We start from the raw sequence: 17,364 nt of genomic DNA on the forward strand, positions 1-17,364 counted from the left end.
TCCCTCCCTCATCTCCCTGCCTCCAGCTCGCTATCCTCCTCTCCTCTCTCGATCCCTCCACATCACTAGCCTGCCCGACGTGTTGTTCTCCCTCCCTCCTCTTGGCACTTCCAGACATCTGCAAGTGCGTCTCCTCCTCCTCCATCATCATCACCACCACCACCATCACCATCTCCTCCTCCTCGTACTCCTCCTGCTCCTGCTCCTGCTCCTGCTCCTGCTCCTGCTCCTGCTGCTCCTGCTGCTCCATATGATCAACGGCTGCTGCTGACAGGCGGGGCTCCTTTTGCTTCACTTTATCACTCAGTTATCACTCCTACTCCTCCTTGCCCTTCGCCGGCTCCGCGAAACTCTGCCAGTACCTGAGGTTGCTACGAAGTTCTGCAGGTGAAGTGAGCCACCGAGGAGAGAGGAGCAAGGAGGAGGAAGGGGGGTGGGGGGGGGGAAGGGAAGAGAAGGGTAGGGGAGGAGGAGGAGGAGGAGGAGGAGGAGGAGGAGGAGGAGGAGGAAAACCTGGTAGGCAAATTTCTCCGACGACAGGTAGAAAATCCTTCATGATCTTGAAAAGAAAAAGATAAGATGAAATATCACGGAGCAGCGGCAGCGGCTGAGAAAGAAGACAAGAGGAGGAGGAAGAGGAGGAGGAGGAGGAGGAGGAGGAGGAGGAGGAGAACTGAAAAGAAACCTGTGGAGAAAAGAAGAGAAAAGCCAGATGCAAGGAGCAAGAGGAGGAGGAGGAGGAGTGGAGGAGGAGGAGGAGGTTGAGTAGAGACTGTGGAGAGCAGGGCAGGACTGACCTCGCACGAGTCCAAGACGATAAAGTTGATGAAACCGATCTGAGTTGTGTGCGTGGATGTGTTATGTCGATTACAGTTGGGAGAGACCGGAATCCCGAGCTCCTGCGGCAAACGTGAGTACGGGAACGGGGGGAGAGAACGAGGAAGCAGGAGAAGCAGAGCAGATGAGATCGTCGGGGGAGCAGAAAGGGAGAGGAAAGATAAGAGGAGGAGGCAGCGAGAAAGGGGACAAAGAGGCGAAGAGGAGTAGGGAGCAGACCATTTCCTTATCCCCTTGCCTGCGGCAACATCCAGTCAGTGGAGGAGGGAGGAGGAGAAAGGGGCAAGGGAAACCTGAAGAACTCCTCCATCACTCGCTCCGCCCAGATCTTGGATAAGTACTCACACCGCATCGGGTTCGAGATGTCTGCCGACCCAACATGTCAATACGAGGAGCTGACCCCTCAACGAGCAAGCACCGCAGAAATGCAGGACAGTCGACATAATGATCTCGGTAGAGTCCTGCCAGGCCTCCATATCGCGTCCCTGACCCCACACCGTCATCCCCGACCCCCGTCTCTTCCTCCTCTCCCCGGGCAGCAGCAGCCGCACCTTCTGCTCCAGCAGCGTTCGGAAGGACGCCATGTGCGTGAAGTGCTTCGACATGTCTGTGTCGAGCACCATCTTGATCATCATCCTCCTCACCTCCGCAAGCTGCAGGTCCGACAAATTCTGTGAGCCGACTCGTCAGCAGCAGCCCAGCGGCGGCCCAGCAGTACGCACCTCAAAAATGTTCATGCCGGGGTTGGCAAAAGTCTTCATGAACAGGGTTGAGATGTGATATTGCTCCTGTGAACTTCATCAGTGCCGTTAAGTTGACGATTGGCAGCCAACCTGTATGCTCTCGTCGTTGAACGACAGCGCCCTCTCCGATCTTCGACGGAAGGTAAGCATGAGAGGAGATGGATGGATAAGTGGCAGGATGTCCATGGAAATTGTGGGAGCGATTGACTAGTAAGGGGGTAGTAGAGAACATGATAATGATCATGTAGGAGAGGAGAAGAAGAGGAGTGGATAGAGGGTGAAACAGAAGCCTCAAGAGTGAGAACCCCACCTTGAATTCTTGTGGAAGTTGTTGTTCAGACCGTCATGCCCCATGTCATGTACAATCGCCGCAAGCAACCTTGGAACAAGTTCAGCTCCCCTTCAAAGCCTCCAGCAACACTTACATCGACAAGACTTCAATCTTTGCAAGATACTTGGACGCCCCTCCAACAGTCAAAAAGTAGTTGACAGCTTGCAGCACGTCCGCTGCATGTGTAGCTGCCGATGATACATCAGGCATACAGTCATCACAGCCCCTCACTCCCATTTCATCACACCTGAATGGTACGGGTTGTCCATGTACTGAGAAGCCACAAAATTCAGCCATTTCACAATAACGTCATCGGTGGTGTGGAAAACTTCTTGTATATCATGTAGATGACTGCCAAACAGTTCAGAGAATATATCAACATGGGCTCTCGGGAAGCATCGCACAGATTGCAGCAAGTCAAACACGAGAAATTTCACACTCCAACTACTCACAGTATGTGCCATCCCAACGTCTGCAGCTCTTGCCCGTGCGTGAGCTCGCGGAATTTCCAAACGTCAAAATCCCAATCGGACACCTGGGACGCTACGATCAACCAAGAGAGCGAGCGGAGGAGGAGGCCGTACATGCTTGAGGGCCTCGCAGATCTGCATCCTCTCATCCTCTGTCACCTACACGAAGCCATTCGTCATCCAGGACGGCTCGACGACGCCGGCAATCACCGTCATCACAGTGTTGGCGCAGGCTTCCTCGGGGGTCGAGAACTTTGACTCCTCCGATGTCACGTGCTTCTTTGCCGCTCTCTTCATCTTGATCGCGAAGCAAATCCCCTTGCTCACTGACTTGAGCCGTGGGACGCGCTTCGAGGGCCCCTGGTTGGTGAAATTCTCTCGTAGCCACTCAAGGATGGCCTCGTCCTGGGTGAGAGAGGGAGTGATGCTGTCGTGTCTCAACACCGTTGGCACAGACATCTCTCCTCTTGACTGCAATACTCGCAGGACATACCCCAGCAGCGTCTTGTTCTCCGAGCTCAGTTGAGGCGTCTTGAAACTCTTGGGTCAGTCCTCCCCCTCTCGCCCGGCCTCCACCGTACCTGCATCAACCGCTCGATCATCGCCGCCGCGTCCTCCTCCGGGGACAGCTGCTTGTGGAATTGAGCGTTCAAGGAGAGAATATTGACATCAGGAAGGCTGCCCGTCCTGTTCAACCTCACAGGGTTCGCAGTCTCAAAGTTCTCCTTATCTCTCCAGGAGTTAGATCGGATTAAGCCCTCCCCGCCCGGGTCAGACGCCGTGCTGTTCCTCTCCTTTCTACGTTTTCGTGTCTCCCCATTCTCCATGTCATGGTTCCAGGAGAAGATCCAGTTGTGCAACGAGCTGCTGAAGACTACCGCCGCAAAGACGAACCCCAACGAAAAGGTGAAGGCATGCAGCCATATGGTTTGCGGTGAGACATCGTCCACCGCAAACGAGATGACACCCATGCAGGTCGATGCTCTGGCGACAATTGGAGTAGACGATGATGTGCTATAAAGGAAAAGGTCAACATGGCAATGACAGAAGCACTGCAAGCTCAAATCTATCGGCTCCAGCCTCTTCGCTCCCTTCACATCACAAGCTCAACAGCTCAAGATCCTATCTCAACTTTGTTCTGCATCTTGTTGCGTCCTAGTTGACATGATTGCAACAGGGTGATCGGTCCAAGCTTCATCGCATCTCTCTGACTATTCCGCTTGTTCAAGGCCAGAAGGGGTGGTGCAAGAGGCTAGTTGCAAACAACGTTCTCCCCAAACTTGCAATTTGCATAGTGTCACTCCTTCTCCTTCATACTCTCACTTTTCAAAATCCCTATCAATCATCGCCCCATCGCTCTACCCCATCACCCCTCCCCTCCCGTTGCTACATGCTTGCGCCTGGGGAGCACCGCTCTAGTGCTTTGACGTGCTCCACCATGATGGGCATCGCTCTTTCTCTCTCCCTCCTCCCCGACTATCTTCCATCAATCTGCTCTCCTCTCTCCCTCCTCTCCCTCCCTCCTCTCCTCGCCATGACTGCTCTCCTCCGGCCACCGCTCCTCCTGCCCCAGCTTCAGCATCGCCCTCCATCGTACCCCACCCTCCCATCCTCCACCCATAGAAGGCAATAATGTACCCCATGCCTCGTAGCGCTACGACCCCTCTCTACGACCAGGGGTACCACCCTACCATGAAACGAGTTACGACCCTACCCTGCACATTTTACGGTCTCATCATCGGGTCAGATAATCACTACCCCTTCTTATCTTCTCATGTAACCACAAACTACCCCCTTCCTCGTCCTCGAGATAACCCCCACCCCCCTTTTCTACCTCATTGACTCCTTCGATGGGGGGGTGGGGGAGGTGGGGGTGTGTGCCGAACAGGGATTCAATTGATGGGAAGAAGGAGGGGTGTTCTTCCTGCACTCCCTTCCTGTAAGATGGGAGGAGGGACGGGGGTGTTCGGGGTGTTGGGATACCATGAATCACATATTGATACACTTATAAATTCCTCCCTCTCAAATCAAATGGTCAGTGGTAACTTCTTCCCACCCCCATCCCTCCCACCCCCACCCCCCGACACAGAATAAAAATTTGCCCATGATCACACTTTTTAGCTTAAAAGCACTTGCACTCAATTCATTTTACCCCTTGGTAGGAAAGGGTTTTACCATTTTTAATATCTCTTTTATACAGAGCGCACTGAGTACCCGGTGACTTTTGTATCAAAGATTGGGTACTTGTTGGGGGTGGGGTCATTCATGATATTGAACATCATTCTTTTTGATTTTGTTCCTGTCATCGTGTAGTAAAGTATGTTACCTGGATAAACGCTATGGGCACTATGCGTACCGTATTTGAGTGATCGAGTCGTCCCTGCGGAAACTCCGGGAGAGCGCCCGGCCGCGCCGGCTCAAGCCCCGGCCCGCCGAGCGGGCCGACGGGTGACGGCTCAGCTAGTTAGCCTCCGGCGCCGCCGCATGAAGCTGCTTTTGACTGAGTTGGTATCCGTGAACATGGGCAACTACCCTGCCCGGCGGCAAGTCACAATCCCGCGGGACAGCCGATCATGATCCCGGATCGGCCGAGATGACTGAGTCAATGACACAACGGTGAACGGTCTCCGTCACATAGTCCGGAGGCTGTTGTGGTGAATGATGACAGCAAACTGACATTGCAATGATCGTGAACTCAGTGCATTCTTCTCGACATAGAAAACCTTTAGAGAGGAAGGAAATAATACAAGGGCCGGAGCCAAGTTGAACTTGGCAGGCCCCATCCGAGGCTCCACTTCGAGGATGAAAAAAATAAGAAGAGGAGGGAGAAGGAGCTACTCGTAGAACATGTAGAAGAACCAGCCTATGAAGACGAGAGTGACGCCTACTGATGCCCAGAAGATCCTCCAGCGGCGAGGGAGCCTGAGGAAGCGACTGAGAAGTTGGAGAAGCGACAAGGGACAGATCATGGTGGCATCAAGAATTGACGTGAGGAGGAAGGTAGAAAGCATTACAGGAAAGAAGCAGGCGGAGGGAACGTCTCGGAAAGCGAGCAGGGCATATCAAGAGAACATGACCACCAGAGGATGAGGAGGGAGCATGAATCGAGGAAGAACGGGCAGGGCGGGTGATACATACCAAGTCTTCTCGGCATTGGCGTCGACGGCACCATATTGGGGAGGATATTCACCCTACATAAGTATGGTCAGCGATCCGAGGGGAGGAACGGTTGTGTTGGACCTTGAGACTAGCTTCATCCCTCCATCCATCCTTGCCCGTTGCTTCGGCGGAGACAAGACCTGCAGGGGAGGGGGGGCGGTAAGGAGAAGCGCAGAGCCGGGGAAGGTTACGGATCTACCAGCGGGGACGATGAAGCCTCTCTGCTGGTGGACCTTTGGGATTAGGGACTCCCGCTCCTCGGTGCTGGGAAGTCTAACGGGTCCGTCGTGCGCTCTGAAATCCACGGAGGAGAAGCCAAACTCTTGGTCAGAGGGCGAGCTCGTCTGCCAAGACAGAAGTCAGGGACTTCCTGGGAACTTCAGTCCTCCTCACCGGTCTGCGCACAGCCCTATTTTCCACAGTGACGCGCACGATGAAGCACGTCGCCGAGTTGCGCCGGAGGACGCTCGTGCTGTCCTCGGCCTGTCTGACGAGGTTCGCTGCTATCTCGGAGCAGGGGGGTCCCGTCCCAGCTGGGTCCGGCAAGATGACGAGGTGGATGTGCAGCTCATGAACACGATACCAGGAGGGGCCCGGGTACAGCTCGTCGAGCTGGAAGCGATAGATCGGAACCTGCAAGCTCGAGCTGATGCTCTGTAGCAGCAGCCTCTCGTAGTGAGACCGACGGCCGAGGTTCGTGGGATCCCCGACTGTGTCCTCCCCGCCGTTCACTTTGTCCCACTTCTCGTTGATGATGATCGTAATGAAGACGGGGCTGCGAAGCAGTCAGTCGGCAACCCAAACTTTCCCTCCCTCACTTTCCCTCCCTCACTTCCTCCCATGCCTCCCCTCACCTGTCCGTTGTCCTCACGCAAGTCCTTCCAAGCGTGTCCTCAACATCGTTGATGAAGATGTTTTCGTAGATCTGCGAGATGTGCGGAGCTGCAGAGCACCGGCCTGGGGTCGAGAGAGTATAGAGGTCGGGAAACGGCTTCACATAGATTGTTGAGGCCTCCTGCCTGTGGGCCTTGTCCGCCCAGAGCGAGACTTCTTCCTCCGGAACGTGCTGCTGGCGGCCTGAAGCATGCTTGCCTGTCCTGATCTGCTCTAGCTTGTGCAGCCCATCCTCGGAGAGATGGGAGCGAGAGCTGTCAGGCCGGAAACTTTCATCCCCATGCTTGTCTGCAGCAGCCTGATACTCCCCTCGGCGTTCGATTCGCTCTCGCAGCTGCTGTGCTCGAGACTTCCTCGGGGCTGAAAACTTGGATTTTAGAATCTCGAGCTCGGCGTGAGCAGGGAGCAGCTCGTCATAGTGCGTCTCGTGGATGTCGGAATCGATTCCTTCCTGGTGATACGAGTGAAGACGATCTTTGCTTGCAGCCTTCAGTTCAGCTTCAAGCCTCCTGTCCAGCCAGTCTAACGCCTCCGAGGTCCTCTTACTCTCCGTCTGCAGCCTCAGCTCCTTGCTCGCGAGGTTTGACAGCCGGTCGGATGCCAAGAGCTCCTGGCTGTTCCTGACGATACTTTGCTCTTCGTCTCGCAGACCAACTGGAGGCAGCAGTCAGACGCACATGCAAGTCAGACGTCTGCCTCCGCTCACCTAGGCTTCGCGGGGAGTGAGGGATTCCTCCGGCCTGCCTGGAATGCGCCATCCTCTATTTCATCCTGCCCAAAGCGATGAGAGGTCGATGCGATATCCAAGGCCATTTGATGGCAACGTGAAGACATTGGAAGGTTGCAAATATTTAGAGGGGGGTAGAGGATACAGCTCGAGCTCTACTAGACTGGTACATGAGAGGAAAACGAGTGTGGTTGAGTTGTGAGCTTTCAAGGGCATGGAGAGATACAACGACATCCATGAACGCAAGGAAGGGTGAAATTACCATGGCAATACGGAGAGCATGAGCAGGATCAGGAGTGGGAGCAAGATATAGAGCAGGAGCAGGAGCGGGAGCAGGAGCAGGAGCAGGAGCAGGAGCAGGAGCAGGAGCAGGATCAGGAGCAGGAGCAGGAGCAGGAGCAGGAGCAGGAGCAGGAGCAGGAGCAGGAGCAGGAGCAGGAGCAGGAGCAGGAGCAGGAGCAGGAGCAGGAGCAGGAGCAGGAGCAGGAGCAGGAGCAGGATAAGTTAGGCACTTCGATCTAGGAAGCTGCCATGCCGGTGTGATCACCCCGACCCCTTGCAACGAATCTGATCTATTGTCACCCCTTATTTTTACCATCTATAACCCCTCATTTTCTAGGGTTATTGAAGTACCCACCCGTACTCCATGTGAAACGCCGGTTCCTATTTCCGTCTTGCGAAATCAGATCCGTTACACAAAGGTATCATATCCGTTGCAACGGTTTCTCGGTGACGGTTTCATTGTTCGTTACACTACCCGAAGAGTCGCGGCCATGGCAGGCAGCAGAATGCCATGGCGGGAAGCAGCGGCGACGGCGGGGGCGATGGCGATGATGGTGTTCATGGTGATGAGTGTAAGGGAGGGGGACAGGGTTGTGCAGCTCCTCGAAGGCAGGGGCTTGCGTGGTGAAGACCTGAAGCTTGCCAGACTGATACGGGAGTCCCGAAAGTTGGGGGTGACTGGAATCCCGAGCTTTCCTCCTGGCGCAAGAAGCACGAAGCTGGATATGGACTACGGCAACGATGAGCTCCCTATCCCCACCCTTGAGCCAGGGTCATCTACTCCTAACCTCCCTTTTCCAAGTCCCTCGAACGCATGGCAAAGGAGGAGGAGGAGTTTGATCTCGAACATGCTTACCATGGACTACGGCGACGACGAGCTTCCTATCCCCACCCTTGAGCCAGGGTCATCTACTCCTAACCTTCCTTTTCCAAGTCCCTCTAACGCATGGCAGAGGAGGAGGAGGAGTTTGATCTCGAACATGCTTACCATGGACTACGGCGACGACGAGCTTCCTATCCCCAATCTTGAGCCAGGGTCATCTACTCCCAACATTCCGTTCCCTCCAGGCTCGGGCGTGGCTGACAAGGCAGGGCGCATGCAGTCTTTGGCACAGGAGGTGGACAATTCCGGCGAGGCACTCGACAGGGCAGGGGTGAAGGTCGGAGCAGACCTCAGCTCTGTCAACTCGCACGAAGATGATCGATATGTAGGAGCACAACATGTCGCTCCTTCTGTTGCGTTCAAGGGGAAGCTCAAGAAGACACAGTCTCTGTATGCTCCTGCATGGTCACCGGACTACTTGGAGCCATACCGTCATCCTTCTTCAGAGCAGAGTGCATGGCAGTGGATGAGTAAGGCAAAGAAACAGCACAAGAACGACCTTGCAGTCGAGGACAAGGAGGCTGCTGATGCTCAAAAGTCTCTGGATGAGATTGTGAGTGACGTTTGGAACAAGAAGATTGAAGGCCAGGGCATCGTGGGTGCGCAAACGAAGGCCAAACATGAGAAAGCTGCGGCAACAGTCCCCGAAACCAGCAAGTCAGTGGCAACCAAAGAGCTGGGAAAGCCAGTCGCTGCAGCACAGAAAGTTGCTCAGGCCACGGGGTCTGCCAGCAATTCTGTGAACCCTCGATCCCACGCAGCCTCTGGCAGACCTGAGCGAACGCAGAAGCTTGTTTCTTCCTCCGTTCCCACCAAGCAGTTTGCATCAAGTGGCAAGAAGGGAGCTGCCCAGGAGACATCTGACAAGCCTCAGATGGAGTTAGAGAAGCTCGAGCTTGCGGAAGACATCCTTCATCACAAGACTCAAGCCAAGGCCAACAACGTCCTCCATGCGTCTGCGGTTGCGAAGCCTGACGTGGCCGCCTCAGTAACCAAGGGCGAGCATCAAGTCTCGTCGGCGAAGAAGGTGAAGCATGGCTCTCTTGCGCTGCCAGCCGTTAACGATGACTGTCCTCTGCAGGAGTCGCACCAGCAAGCGCTGTTCGCCCATGGCTTCGGCACCACCAACCGCTTCCAGGCTCAACCGTTGAGCGCGTCCAAGAATCAAGATCGCCACGTGTACGGCTCTGACGCAGAGGCGGGTGACGTGGGCCATCCCACGAGCTTCGACTCTATTCCCCTCGCTTCCCCTTCCACCTTCATGTCTCGAGTGGCGGCGTATGAGCCTTCGGGAGTGAGTTCGGAAGAGCGCGTCCGTTTGGATCGCGAAGTTTACCGTGGGCAGGTAGACAGCAGCAGAGGCGATACATCGACCTGGACTGACGCCTTCCCAGGTGCTGGCAGCATGGCGCAAGTACGAGCACGGACTCCAGCAGTGCATGGAGGCCGAGTCGACGATCGACCCGACCCTCAAGGACTACAGCTGCAAGGACGTTTCCAAGGGCTTCAAGTACCTCAGGGACTGCATGCAGAACCACAACTTCGGCCTACAGGACGTGGGAGGAGTCAAGCTCAAGTTCGTCGGTGACGAGAAGGCCTGGAGTGCCCTGCCGAAGCTCGTGCAGTACACCTACACGCTTCCTACGAAAGACTACGAGAAGGTCTACAACGTTCTCAGTCAGAGCGCCATCTTCGGCACCCTGTGGAACATGGAGAGACTCCATGCTCGCTGCGCGGCCACCGGCAGCACGGAGGCTCCTGGGCCGAGCCGAGCAGCGGTGATCAGCTCGATCGACAGGGACGTGAGGGGATACGACGAGGCCATGCGGAGGCTGATGCCGGGGACGCCGACGCAGCAGAGAGGGTACGACATCATGCACAACGGATACAACGGCATGGTGTGGCATTACCCGGGGGTGGCTCGAGGGGTTTCGAGGGGTTACTGGAAGATTCCCAGCTCGTCGAGAGAGGTGGCTCCCTCCGCCTCCAGAGCCTCCCTCCCCTACTGGCGGGAGGTAGCTGGAAACCAGCCCACTCTCGGAGGGCTCCGCAGAGTCCAGCCGCGCGCGAGGCTCAACCCGGACACAGCTGGGCCTGCTGCCTTCCCGACGCGAGTGAATGGGAAGCGAGTGCACCCAGCGAACCCTCGGCCATGGCAGGCGAGCAAGGGAGCGCCGGACCCCTGGACAGGCTACTACTGGACCGGGCCCGGGAAGTTTGACATCGTGCCGGAGAGTCACCCGGTGACGCAGGCGATCTCAGGGTACAACTACCCGACCACCGCAAAGCCAGCTGCCGGCCTGCTGTGCGTGGAAGACGTGGAGTGCCCGCAGATGAGCGTGTGCTCGAGTGCTGGGTTCTGCCGAGCGTGGGGGGGAGACGACGTATGGCACGTCCCTGCTCAGCACGGCCTATGGCCCGCAAACTCCAGCCCTGACTGGTTCTAGCCGTGTACGATTAAACTGAGAACCTCGTGGTTAGGGAGCCTGCAAGGGCCTCGAGCGTCTCCATGACGTTGTCCAGCCCCAGCAGCACCTCCTCCATGTCCAGTACCATCCCTTCCGTCTCCCCCAGCTTCTGCGCAAAGTAGTCCCGTACCTCCAGCATCTGCTGGATCGTTAGAGGGCGGGCGGCCAACCCCTCCCCACTGACCTCGTACAGACTTTCCACTGCCGTCGCCAAGCACGCCGACTGCTCCTCCTCTGTCGACAGCAAGGCTTCCACGTCCTCACGCGCCTGGGGGGGCTCAGTAGCGCTCGGGGAGCTGCGTCAGGCACCTCGAGCACGAGCAGCTTCACAGCGCTGGCGCAGCTCGTCGCCGCTTCCTTCAGATGCTTGGAGCTCGTGTGCTCCTCCACTGCCTCCCTCCTGTTCCTCCGGAGCATCTCCGCCTCCTTCCTCCCTTCCTCTACCTCCCGCTGCAAGCTTGTCCTCTCCTCCCCCCACCGTCTCTCTGCCTCCCTCTTGCTCTTCCTCAAGCCCTCCATCTCCCTCTCCTGCTCCTCCAGCTGCCGCACAAGGCCCATCCTCTCCTCGCTCCACCGCCTCGCTCGCTCGCTCATCATGGTCTCAGTCTCCATGGCAACCTGGACGTACTCGCGGCTGGAGGCGAGCTCTTGGAGAAGCACCTGCCGCTCTTGCTTCCAATTCACCTCCTCGGCGAGACGCTTGTCGAGCTCCCACTGTGACTTGCGATTGCCCTCTGACCTCTCATACGCCATCGCCACGTGCAGTTCTCTCTTCGCAGCATCGAGCTCCTGCAGCAGCCGCACCACAGTCTCGTTCTGCTCCTCCTCCTTCTCTCCCGCTCTCTCTGCCATCCGATCGCTCGCAATCTGCTTCAAGTCTCCGAGGATCTCGTTGGCCTGCAGCACGAGGCATCAAGGCACCAGGCTGACCAGCTCCTCCTCCTCTCCGCACCTCCTCAAAGGCTTTTCTCAGCTGCTCCTGAAGCCCCACGGGAGTCTCACGTCTCGAGTCCGCGAGCTTGACGCGACTTGACCCCTGCCGCTCCTTCTCAACGAACCACAAGATCTCTATGAGCATCGTCAGTACTCCCAACACCTGAGCCAACATGTCAGCTCCCCCCCAGCAGAGGCGAGCGAGGACCAGGTCTGACTCTTCGCTCTCGACGCCATGAGCCGACTGGAAGGAGTGCAGTCGTGTGCGCGCTCCTGTGAGACTAGTCAGCGAGGATGAGACAAGTGCGCGAGGAGACGTGCCGAAGATAAGCTGCATCCTGCGAGGAGCCGACGGGTAGAAACAGACTCAGCAGCTGCCAACGTCTTTCACCCTCCCTCACCTCGCGACATCGTTGGGCTCCGAGCCTCTCGACCGCAGCTGCGACAAGATCTCGTCGCAGTCGCAGCTCAGCAGCCTGTGAAGCTCCACCACGTGGTCCAACGTTCTCCTTGCTCCAGCCAGCGCGAGCTCGGGGCCGTCCCTTGCCTCTCAAGTGCCTTAGCGACAAGATGGGCAGATAGGTTCTCACCTCGACAGAAGGGGGAGGTCGCAACAAATCAGCAGAACAAGCGACTGACCATGCGGTCAACGGGAACTTGTGGAGATGTCAGCTTACCATCCAGTCTCTCAACGTTTCTGCTGCTCGTGTCAAGACGCTCTTCTGTCCTGCTAGACATCTCCAGTTGCTTGCGCAGTATCTGGATCAACTTGGTTTTCTTGTCTTGGTCTTGCGCCTGCGTCTGCTGCTTCACATAATCTCGCCGAAGGCTCTTCTGCAGCTCCACCACCTCCTGATCAAAATCCCATCGGAACTGCTTCAAGGTCTTGCAGAGCTTGTACGAGTGACGTTGGCATTGCGCGATGCTGTCGAGCGAGACTTTGGTCTTCATCTGATAGGAGTCGAGCTTCTGAGCAAGAGACTGAATCTTCAGCTCTTTCTCGTTCAACAGCGTCACGATCTCATCTTCGAGATGTCTTTTCAACGAGGAATGCAAGTTGTCATGACCTTGCTCAACTTCTTGCTGCATGATTGAAACGTGTCTGAGATTGCTCCTCATCCTACTCTCTCCGCTCTCCGTTGCTTGCCGGCGACAAACAGGTCAAGGAATCATTGTGTTCTACAGGTCGTCCTATTAGCTCAGGCCCTGCATGAGAAGCGTCATCCAGGCAACTGGCTCAATGCGCAAGGCATGATCTTGTTGCTTCGCAAGAAACATCCTCCACCTCTGCTCTCCCTCCCAAACAACTCCATGACTGTCTGGTAGCTCGCCCCCTAGCTTCGACCTCTTCACACACCCCTTATGCTCGCCCGGCCCCCTTCACTCCATCCTTCCAAGTCTCTCCCACGAGCAACCGCCATCCTCCTCGAGAGGCTTCTGAGAGAGGCTCTCGTAGCCAGGCAACGGGGAAGGAGGAAGGGGGAGCAGCAGAAGCAGCAGCAGCATCACAACGAGCGAGCCGGCGGTTACTACCTGGCCATGCGCCTGGATCAGTCATAAGAGTCCCCACGCGGACTCGATACGGCGGCTGTCACCCGGCCCGGGCCCGGCAGCCGGCCCGCGGGGCGGCGCGGGGCCCGATGACTCGGAGCCGGGCCCGATCTGACCGGGGTCGGTCAGACGGGTACTATAGGAACTTCCGCCGCCGCAGTAGCGGCACTCAGTGACTGGCGCCCGGGCCCGGGCCGGGCAGCCTCGCTGGAACTTCCGGAAGCCACGGTCACTGCTACCTGAGCAAGTTCAAAACTCACTGAGTCTGAGTACTACGGCGAGGACTGCGGGAAGCCGGTGAACGGCGAGTTCAGTTGCCAAGTTGACTCGTGACTCCGTGACCCGGGACTCCTCCGACACTGAGCACACAGGTGTCCGGGACCCCTCCGGCGGGAGTCCGACGGTCCGACCGCCGGATCGGTGACCGTCCGATCGGGGCCGCCGGGAAGTTACGGTTCGGAAGGGGGCGCTTCAGTGTTACTTTTCAAGATTACTCAACTCAGTTGAAAGATCACGGTACCGCAGTACAAAACTCTCCCCAATGCTCCAGGTCAGATGACCGGTACTTCGTTATCTGGAGGCCATTTTTACCCACCCCACCCCTGCCGAAAGAGATTTTCTGTCCTGTACAACTTTGAACCCTCTTGAGCCCCCACCCCTCGTTTGACCACCCCTGGTTTTACCGCCTCTTGAACCCCATGGTAAGATCAGACCGGTCAACCGACAACCCCTACCTACCTACCCCTACCCCTAACCAATACTACTATATCACCCCTCCAACGGCGAGCTCCGGTCTAGTTCGTACCGGACCCCCTGACCCCCCTTCCTTACCTACTCGTCAGTCCTGGGGTTAGTTCGTTATCTCCGGAGCGACATGGCGGACATGGAGGGACCGTACGTGTCGCTGGCAGAGTTCATGGCAGCAGAGCGACTGCGAGCTTCGCTTCCTCATGCTACTCCCGTCACTCACTCCACTCCGACACCAAGTTCCATGCATTCTTCGCTGGACATGCTCGACAAGACAGAGCATGCATTGAGGACCCGAAGTTACAACAAGTTGAATCATCCTGGCGGGCAGGACGGAGGGCTCAGGAGGAAGACCAAGTCGAAATCTTACAATCCCCCACCTTCTAATAAGCATCCTGCGCTGCCATTGCGAAGCAAGTCCTCTGCCCTGCACCGCGGTGTTTCTCCACCCCGTCCTTCATTGCCGTTCCATGACAGCACTTTTGCTCTCACTGCTACTGCCCAGCATCAAGTTGACAGCCCCAACTCTACCTTCCTCGAGCCTCTGTCGCCGCTGCTTGTGTCGCGGCCTGCAACTTGTATATCCATGGCGACAACGATGAGTTCTTCGGAAACAGGGTCCATGATGAAGAAGGCAGAGGTGAGGAAGGAGGACAAGGGCTCTCAGTGCAGCATGCAGGACCTGCAGGAGATCGAGGGGACCCTGAGAAGATACTTCTTCTCTCACAACCCAGCGCAGGGGGCTCTCCTCCCTTACCTCCACTCCCACAGCAGGTCCAAGTCCCCCCTGAGGAGATCGGACGAGGCCAGGGAGGAGGCTGTGGAGGAGGGCGAAACGAGGCGTCCGGACGAGGACAGGTACTACAGCTGCATGTCTTCACTCGGGAGCAGCAAGGGGCATCAGCGACTGAGGAGGAGGATCGGCTCCAGAGAGCCTGCCATGACTCGGATGTACTTCTATGAAGTCCTAATGACGGAAGACAGGACTTTCCCTAGGGTTGACTACTCGACCGACTACCGCAGGTTCTCATACACAGACTTCAAGGTCCCCGAAGACGTGGGCCGTTCCAACATCAGCCCGGAAGCGATCGCAGAATGGATCTTGGAGGCGCAACCCCGCAATCAAGACGATGTCTACCCGCTGTTGGTGCTATGCAAGGATCTGGTAAGGAAATACCATCTGCGCGAGGTGTATTACACGATCAAGAAAGAAAGCTCGATGAGGGAAGAGGTGGAAGAGCTGACTCGCAAGCTTCAGAGCTCGAGCCAGAAGATCGACCTTCTCTGTCAAGAGATCCGCGACCAGGACGCCAGCTACTCTCAGAGGGTCAGTGAGCTGACGGCAGAGATCGGATCGTTGAGAATCAAAGTCGAAGAAGCTGAATCGATCCGACAGAGGCTGGAGGAGGCAGAAGCTGCCTTGAGGGAGGAGCGAGAGAATTTGAAGAGAGTGGAGGAGAGCTCGAGCTCGAGCTCCAACATGTACGAGATGCAAGTGCGGAGCCTCGCCAAGAAGGAGAAGCAGTTAGAGGAGGAGAACTCATCGCTGACAAAGGAGTTGAGGAGCGCGAGGGAGAACTACATGACACTGGACCAACAGCTGCTGCAAGAGAGAAAGTTGTCGGAAGAACTGAGGGAGCAGGTGAAGCAGATGTCAAACCTCTCTCCAGATCAGCTTGTCCAGCTGATTGATCCTGCCAAGAGGCTGCCACTGCTGAAGACTTTGCTGGGCGATGGGGAGCTGGTGGGGAAGTTGTCGAAGCTAGACGGACAGGAGATGCCCGATAAGTCGCAAGACAGTCTGCTGAGGTGTGTGGTAGAGGCGCTGGACGATAGGGGCAAGAGCACAGGGAAGGTGAACCTTGACGTGGAGGGGGTGGAGCTGTACAACAGCGTCGTCGGGCTGCTGAGTCGGGACTTCAGGGAGTATGAGAAGTTTGTGGGCCTGGTGGATGTCAGCTCGACTGGCTCGCTCTCGTGGAAGATCGTGCGGGACGCCATGGAATCGCAGGGGAGGGGCGGGCGAGTGACTGAGGCCCTCAAGCTGCTGCTCGACGCAGACGGGAAGGAGCTCGGCTCGAGGCTCTTCGACGTGTCGCTGCAGGGAGAGGAGGAGCTGGAGGAGCTGCTGGAGCTGTTCAAGCGCTGGTACGAGGGGAGAGGCAGGCTGCAGGGGCTGCAGGAGACGGACGAGGCGCAGCAGAAGCGGCAGAAGTACAACCTGTTCGACATGACGAACCTGGAGGTAGAGCCCTTCCCGCTCGAGGAGACGCTGTGGATGATCGGGGAGATCATCGACTTCAAGTTCGAGGCCGACTACGAGAACGAGTCAGAGCAGCGTCCTCGCCTCAACCTCGTCAAGACCATCCGCAGCTTCATGGTCAGCAGGTTCGTGCACAAGAGCAGAAGCGACGAAAACACCAGGAGACTCTGCGCTGCCATCCTGCGATGGCAGGAGCAGAGCCCGCGGGTTCGCATCTTCGGCATCTGCAGCGGCATGCTCGAGATCGAGAGCCACTGGACGGAGAGGTCCGTCTGCGTCCTGATGCTTTTCTGGCAGCAGCTCAAGGTGCTCAGTGATCCCGGGCAGGAGTCGCTCCCGCCGGAGGAGCGAGGAGAGGGCTGGTCCATCTTCGGCCCCTGGCTCGGAGCAGCAGACAGGATGGTGGCAGTAGAGCATGTCAGACAGTCGGTGCAAGCAGCTTGCGACTCTCCCTTCGCCTTCGGACCCATGGAAGGGTTCGAGGAGGCGCTGGAGAAGGAGGAGCAGGGCGGGCGCGTGTCGCTGGACAGGAGCAGCGAGCTGTTCATGAGCTGCTGGTTCGACCAGTTCGACCGGGCGAAGCAGAAGCTGCGGGAGCTGTTCGTGGCCTTCGACGTGAACCACGACGAGACGCTCGAGATCTCAGAGTTCATCCAGCTGCTGCGAGCGACGCCGATGAGAATCCGGCAACATGACGCGATCAACCTGTTCAACGAGCTCGCGGGACCTGACGACACCATGGACGAGGAAGAGTTTGCAGAGATACTCGTCTTCTACAAGTTCAACACCCGACATTTGCTTTCGATATCTACAGAGAGATGATGCTGCACGCTACTTCGCCTCCTCCTCCTCCTCCTCCTCCTCCTCCTCCTCCTCCTCGTCCCTCCTCTCCTCGACCTCTCTTCTTGTTTTCTCGCTTCATTGGTTCGAGCTCGCTGATAAAATTTCCTGTCGTTGCATGACAAGCAACTAACGGTAGGGGAGCTGTAAAGATTGTCAGCAGAAGGATTAAACAAGGAGGATGGGCCATGGCCAGAGGGGAGGAGGAGGGAGGGAAAGAGGAGGGAGGAGGGAGG

The 17,364-nt window shown here is 57.0% G+C and overlaps 5 protein-coding genes across 5 annotated transcripts; 2 read left to right on the top strand and 3 right to left on the bottom strand.

Annotated features, from left to right (window-relative positions):
* Window positions 1–316: 316 nt before the first annotated feature.
* GUITHDRAFT_141617 (hypothetical protein) lies at window positions 317–3,352 on the bottom strand (the record flags this gene model as incomplete). The annotated part of the gene is made up of 16 exons (XM_005828784.1): window positions 317–381; window positions 514–559; window positions 798–899; window positions 1,057–1,075; window positions 1,131–1,203; window positions 1,238–1,298; window positions 1,389–1,508; window positions 1,560–1,625; window positions 1,671–1,710; window positions 1,891–1,959; window positions 2,006–2,099; window positions 2,159–2,262; window positions 2,364–2,446; window positions 2,496–2,540; window positions 2,592–2,852; window positions 2,963–3,352. 16 exons carry the CDS (start codon window positions 3,350–3,352, stop codon window positions 317–319), a joined length of 1,638 nt encoding a protein of 545 aa, XP_005828841.1.
* A 1,863-nt stretch (window positions 3,353–5,215) lies between these two features.
* On the bottom strand, window positions 5,216–7,192 carry GUITHDRAFT_141618 (hypothetical protein; the record flags this gene model as incomplete). The annotated part of the gene is made up of 7 exons (XM_005828785.1): window positions 5,216–5,303; window positions 5,520–5,572; window positions 5,622–5,680; window positions 5,740–5,884; window positions 5,934–6,315; window positions 6,395–7,088; window positions 7,141–7,192. 7 exons carry the CDS (start codon window positions 7,190–7,192, stop codon window positions 5,216–5,218), a joined length of 1,473 nt encoding a protein of 490 aa, XP_005828842.1.
* Window positions 7,193–7,934: 742 nt separating this feature from the next.
* Window positions 7,935–10,773, top strand: GUITHDRAFT_164250 (hypothetical protein; the record flags this gene model as incomplete). Its single annotated transcript, XM_005828786.1, has 3 exons — window positions 7,935–9,353; window positions 9,408–9,671; window positions 9,721–10,773. 3 exons carry the CDS (start codon window positions 7,935–7,937, stop codon window positions 10,771–10,773), a joined length of 2,736 nt encoding a protein of 911 aa, XP_005828843.1.
* Window positions 10,774–10,783: 10 nt separating this feature from the next.
* GUITHDRAFT_112007 (hypothetical protein) lies at window positions 10,784–12,816 on the bottom strand (the record flags this gene model as incomplete). The annotated part of the gene is made up of 9 exons (XM_005828787.1): window positions 10,784–10,933; window positions 10,979–11,062; window positions 11,104–11,194; window positions 11,273–11,691; window positions 11,747–11,890; window positions 11,936–12,065; window positions 12,129–12,269; window positions 12,318–12,361; window positions 12,421–12,816. The coding sequence occupies 9 exons, from the start codon at window positions 12,814–12,816 to the stop codon at window positions 10,784–10,786; spliced, it is 1,599 nt and encodes a 532-aa protein (XP_005828844.1).
* A 1,336-nt stretch (window positions 12,817–14,152) lies between these two features.
* Window positions 14,153–17,110, top strand: GUITHDRAFT_141620 (hypothetical protein; the record flags this gene model as incomplete). Its single annotated transcript, XM_005828788.1, has 1 exon — window positions 14,153–17,110. The coding sequence occupies one exon, from the start codon at window positions 14,153–14,155 to the stop codon at window positions 17,108–17,110; it is 2,958 nt and encodes a 985-aa protein (XP_005828845.1).
* Between the last annotated feature and the right edge of the window lie 254 nt (window positions 17,111–17,364).

This window comes from Guillardia theta (genome assembly GCF_000315625.1).
Source record: "Guillardia theta CCMP2712 unplaced genomic scaffold GUITHscaffold_56, whole genome shotgun sequence".
Lineage (NCBI taxonomy): Eukaryota > Cryptophyceae > Pyrenomonadales > Geminigeraceae > Guillardia > Guillardia theta.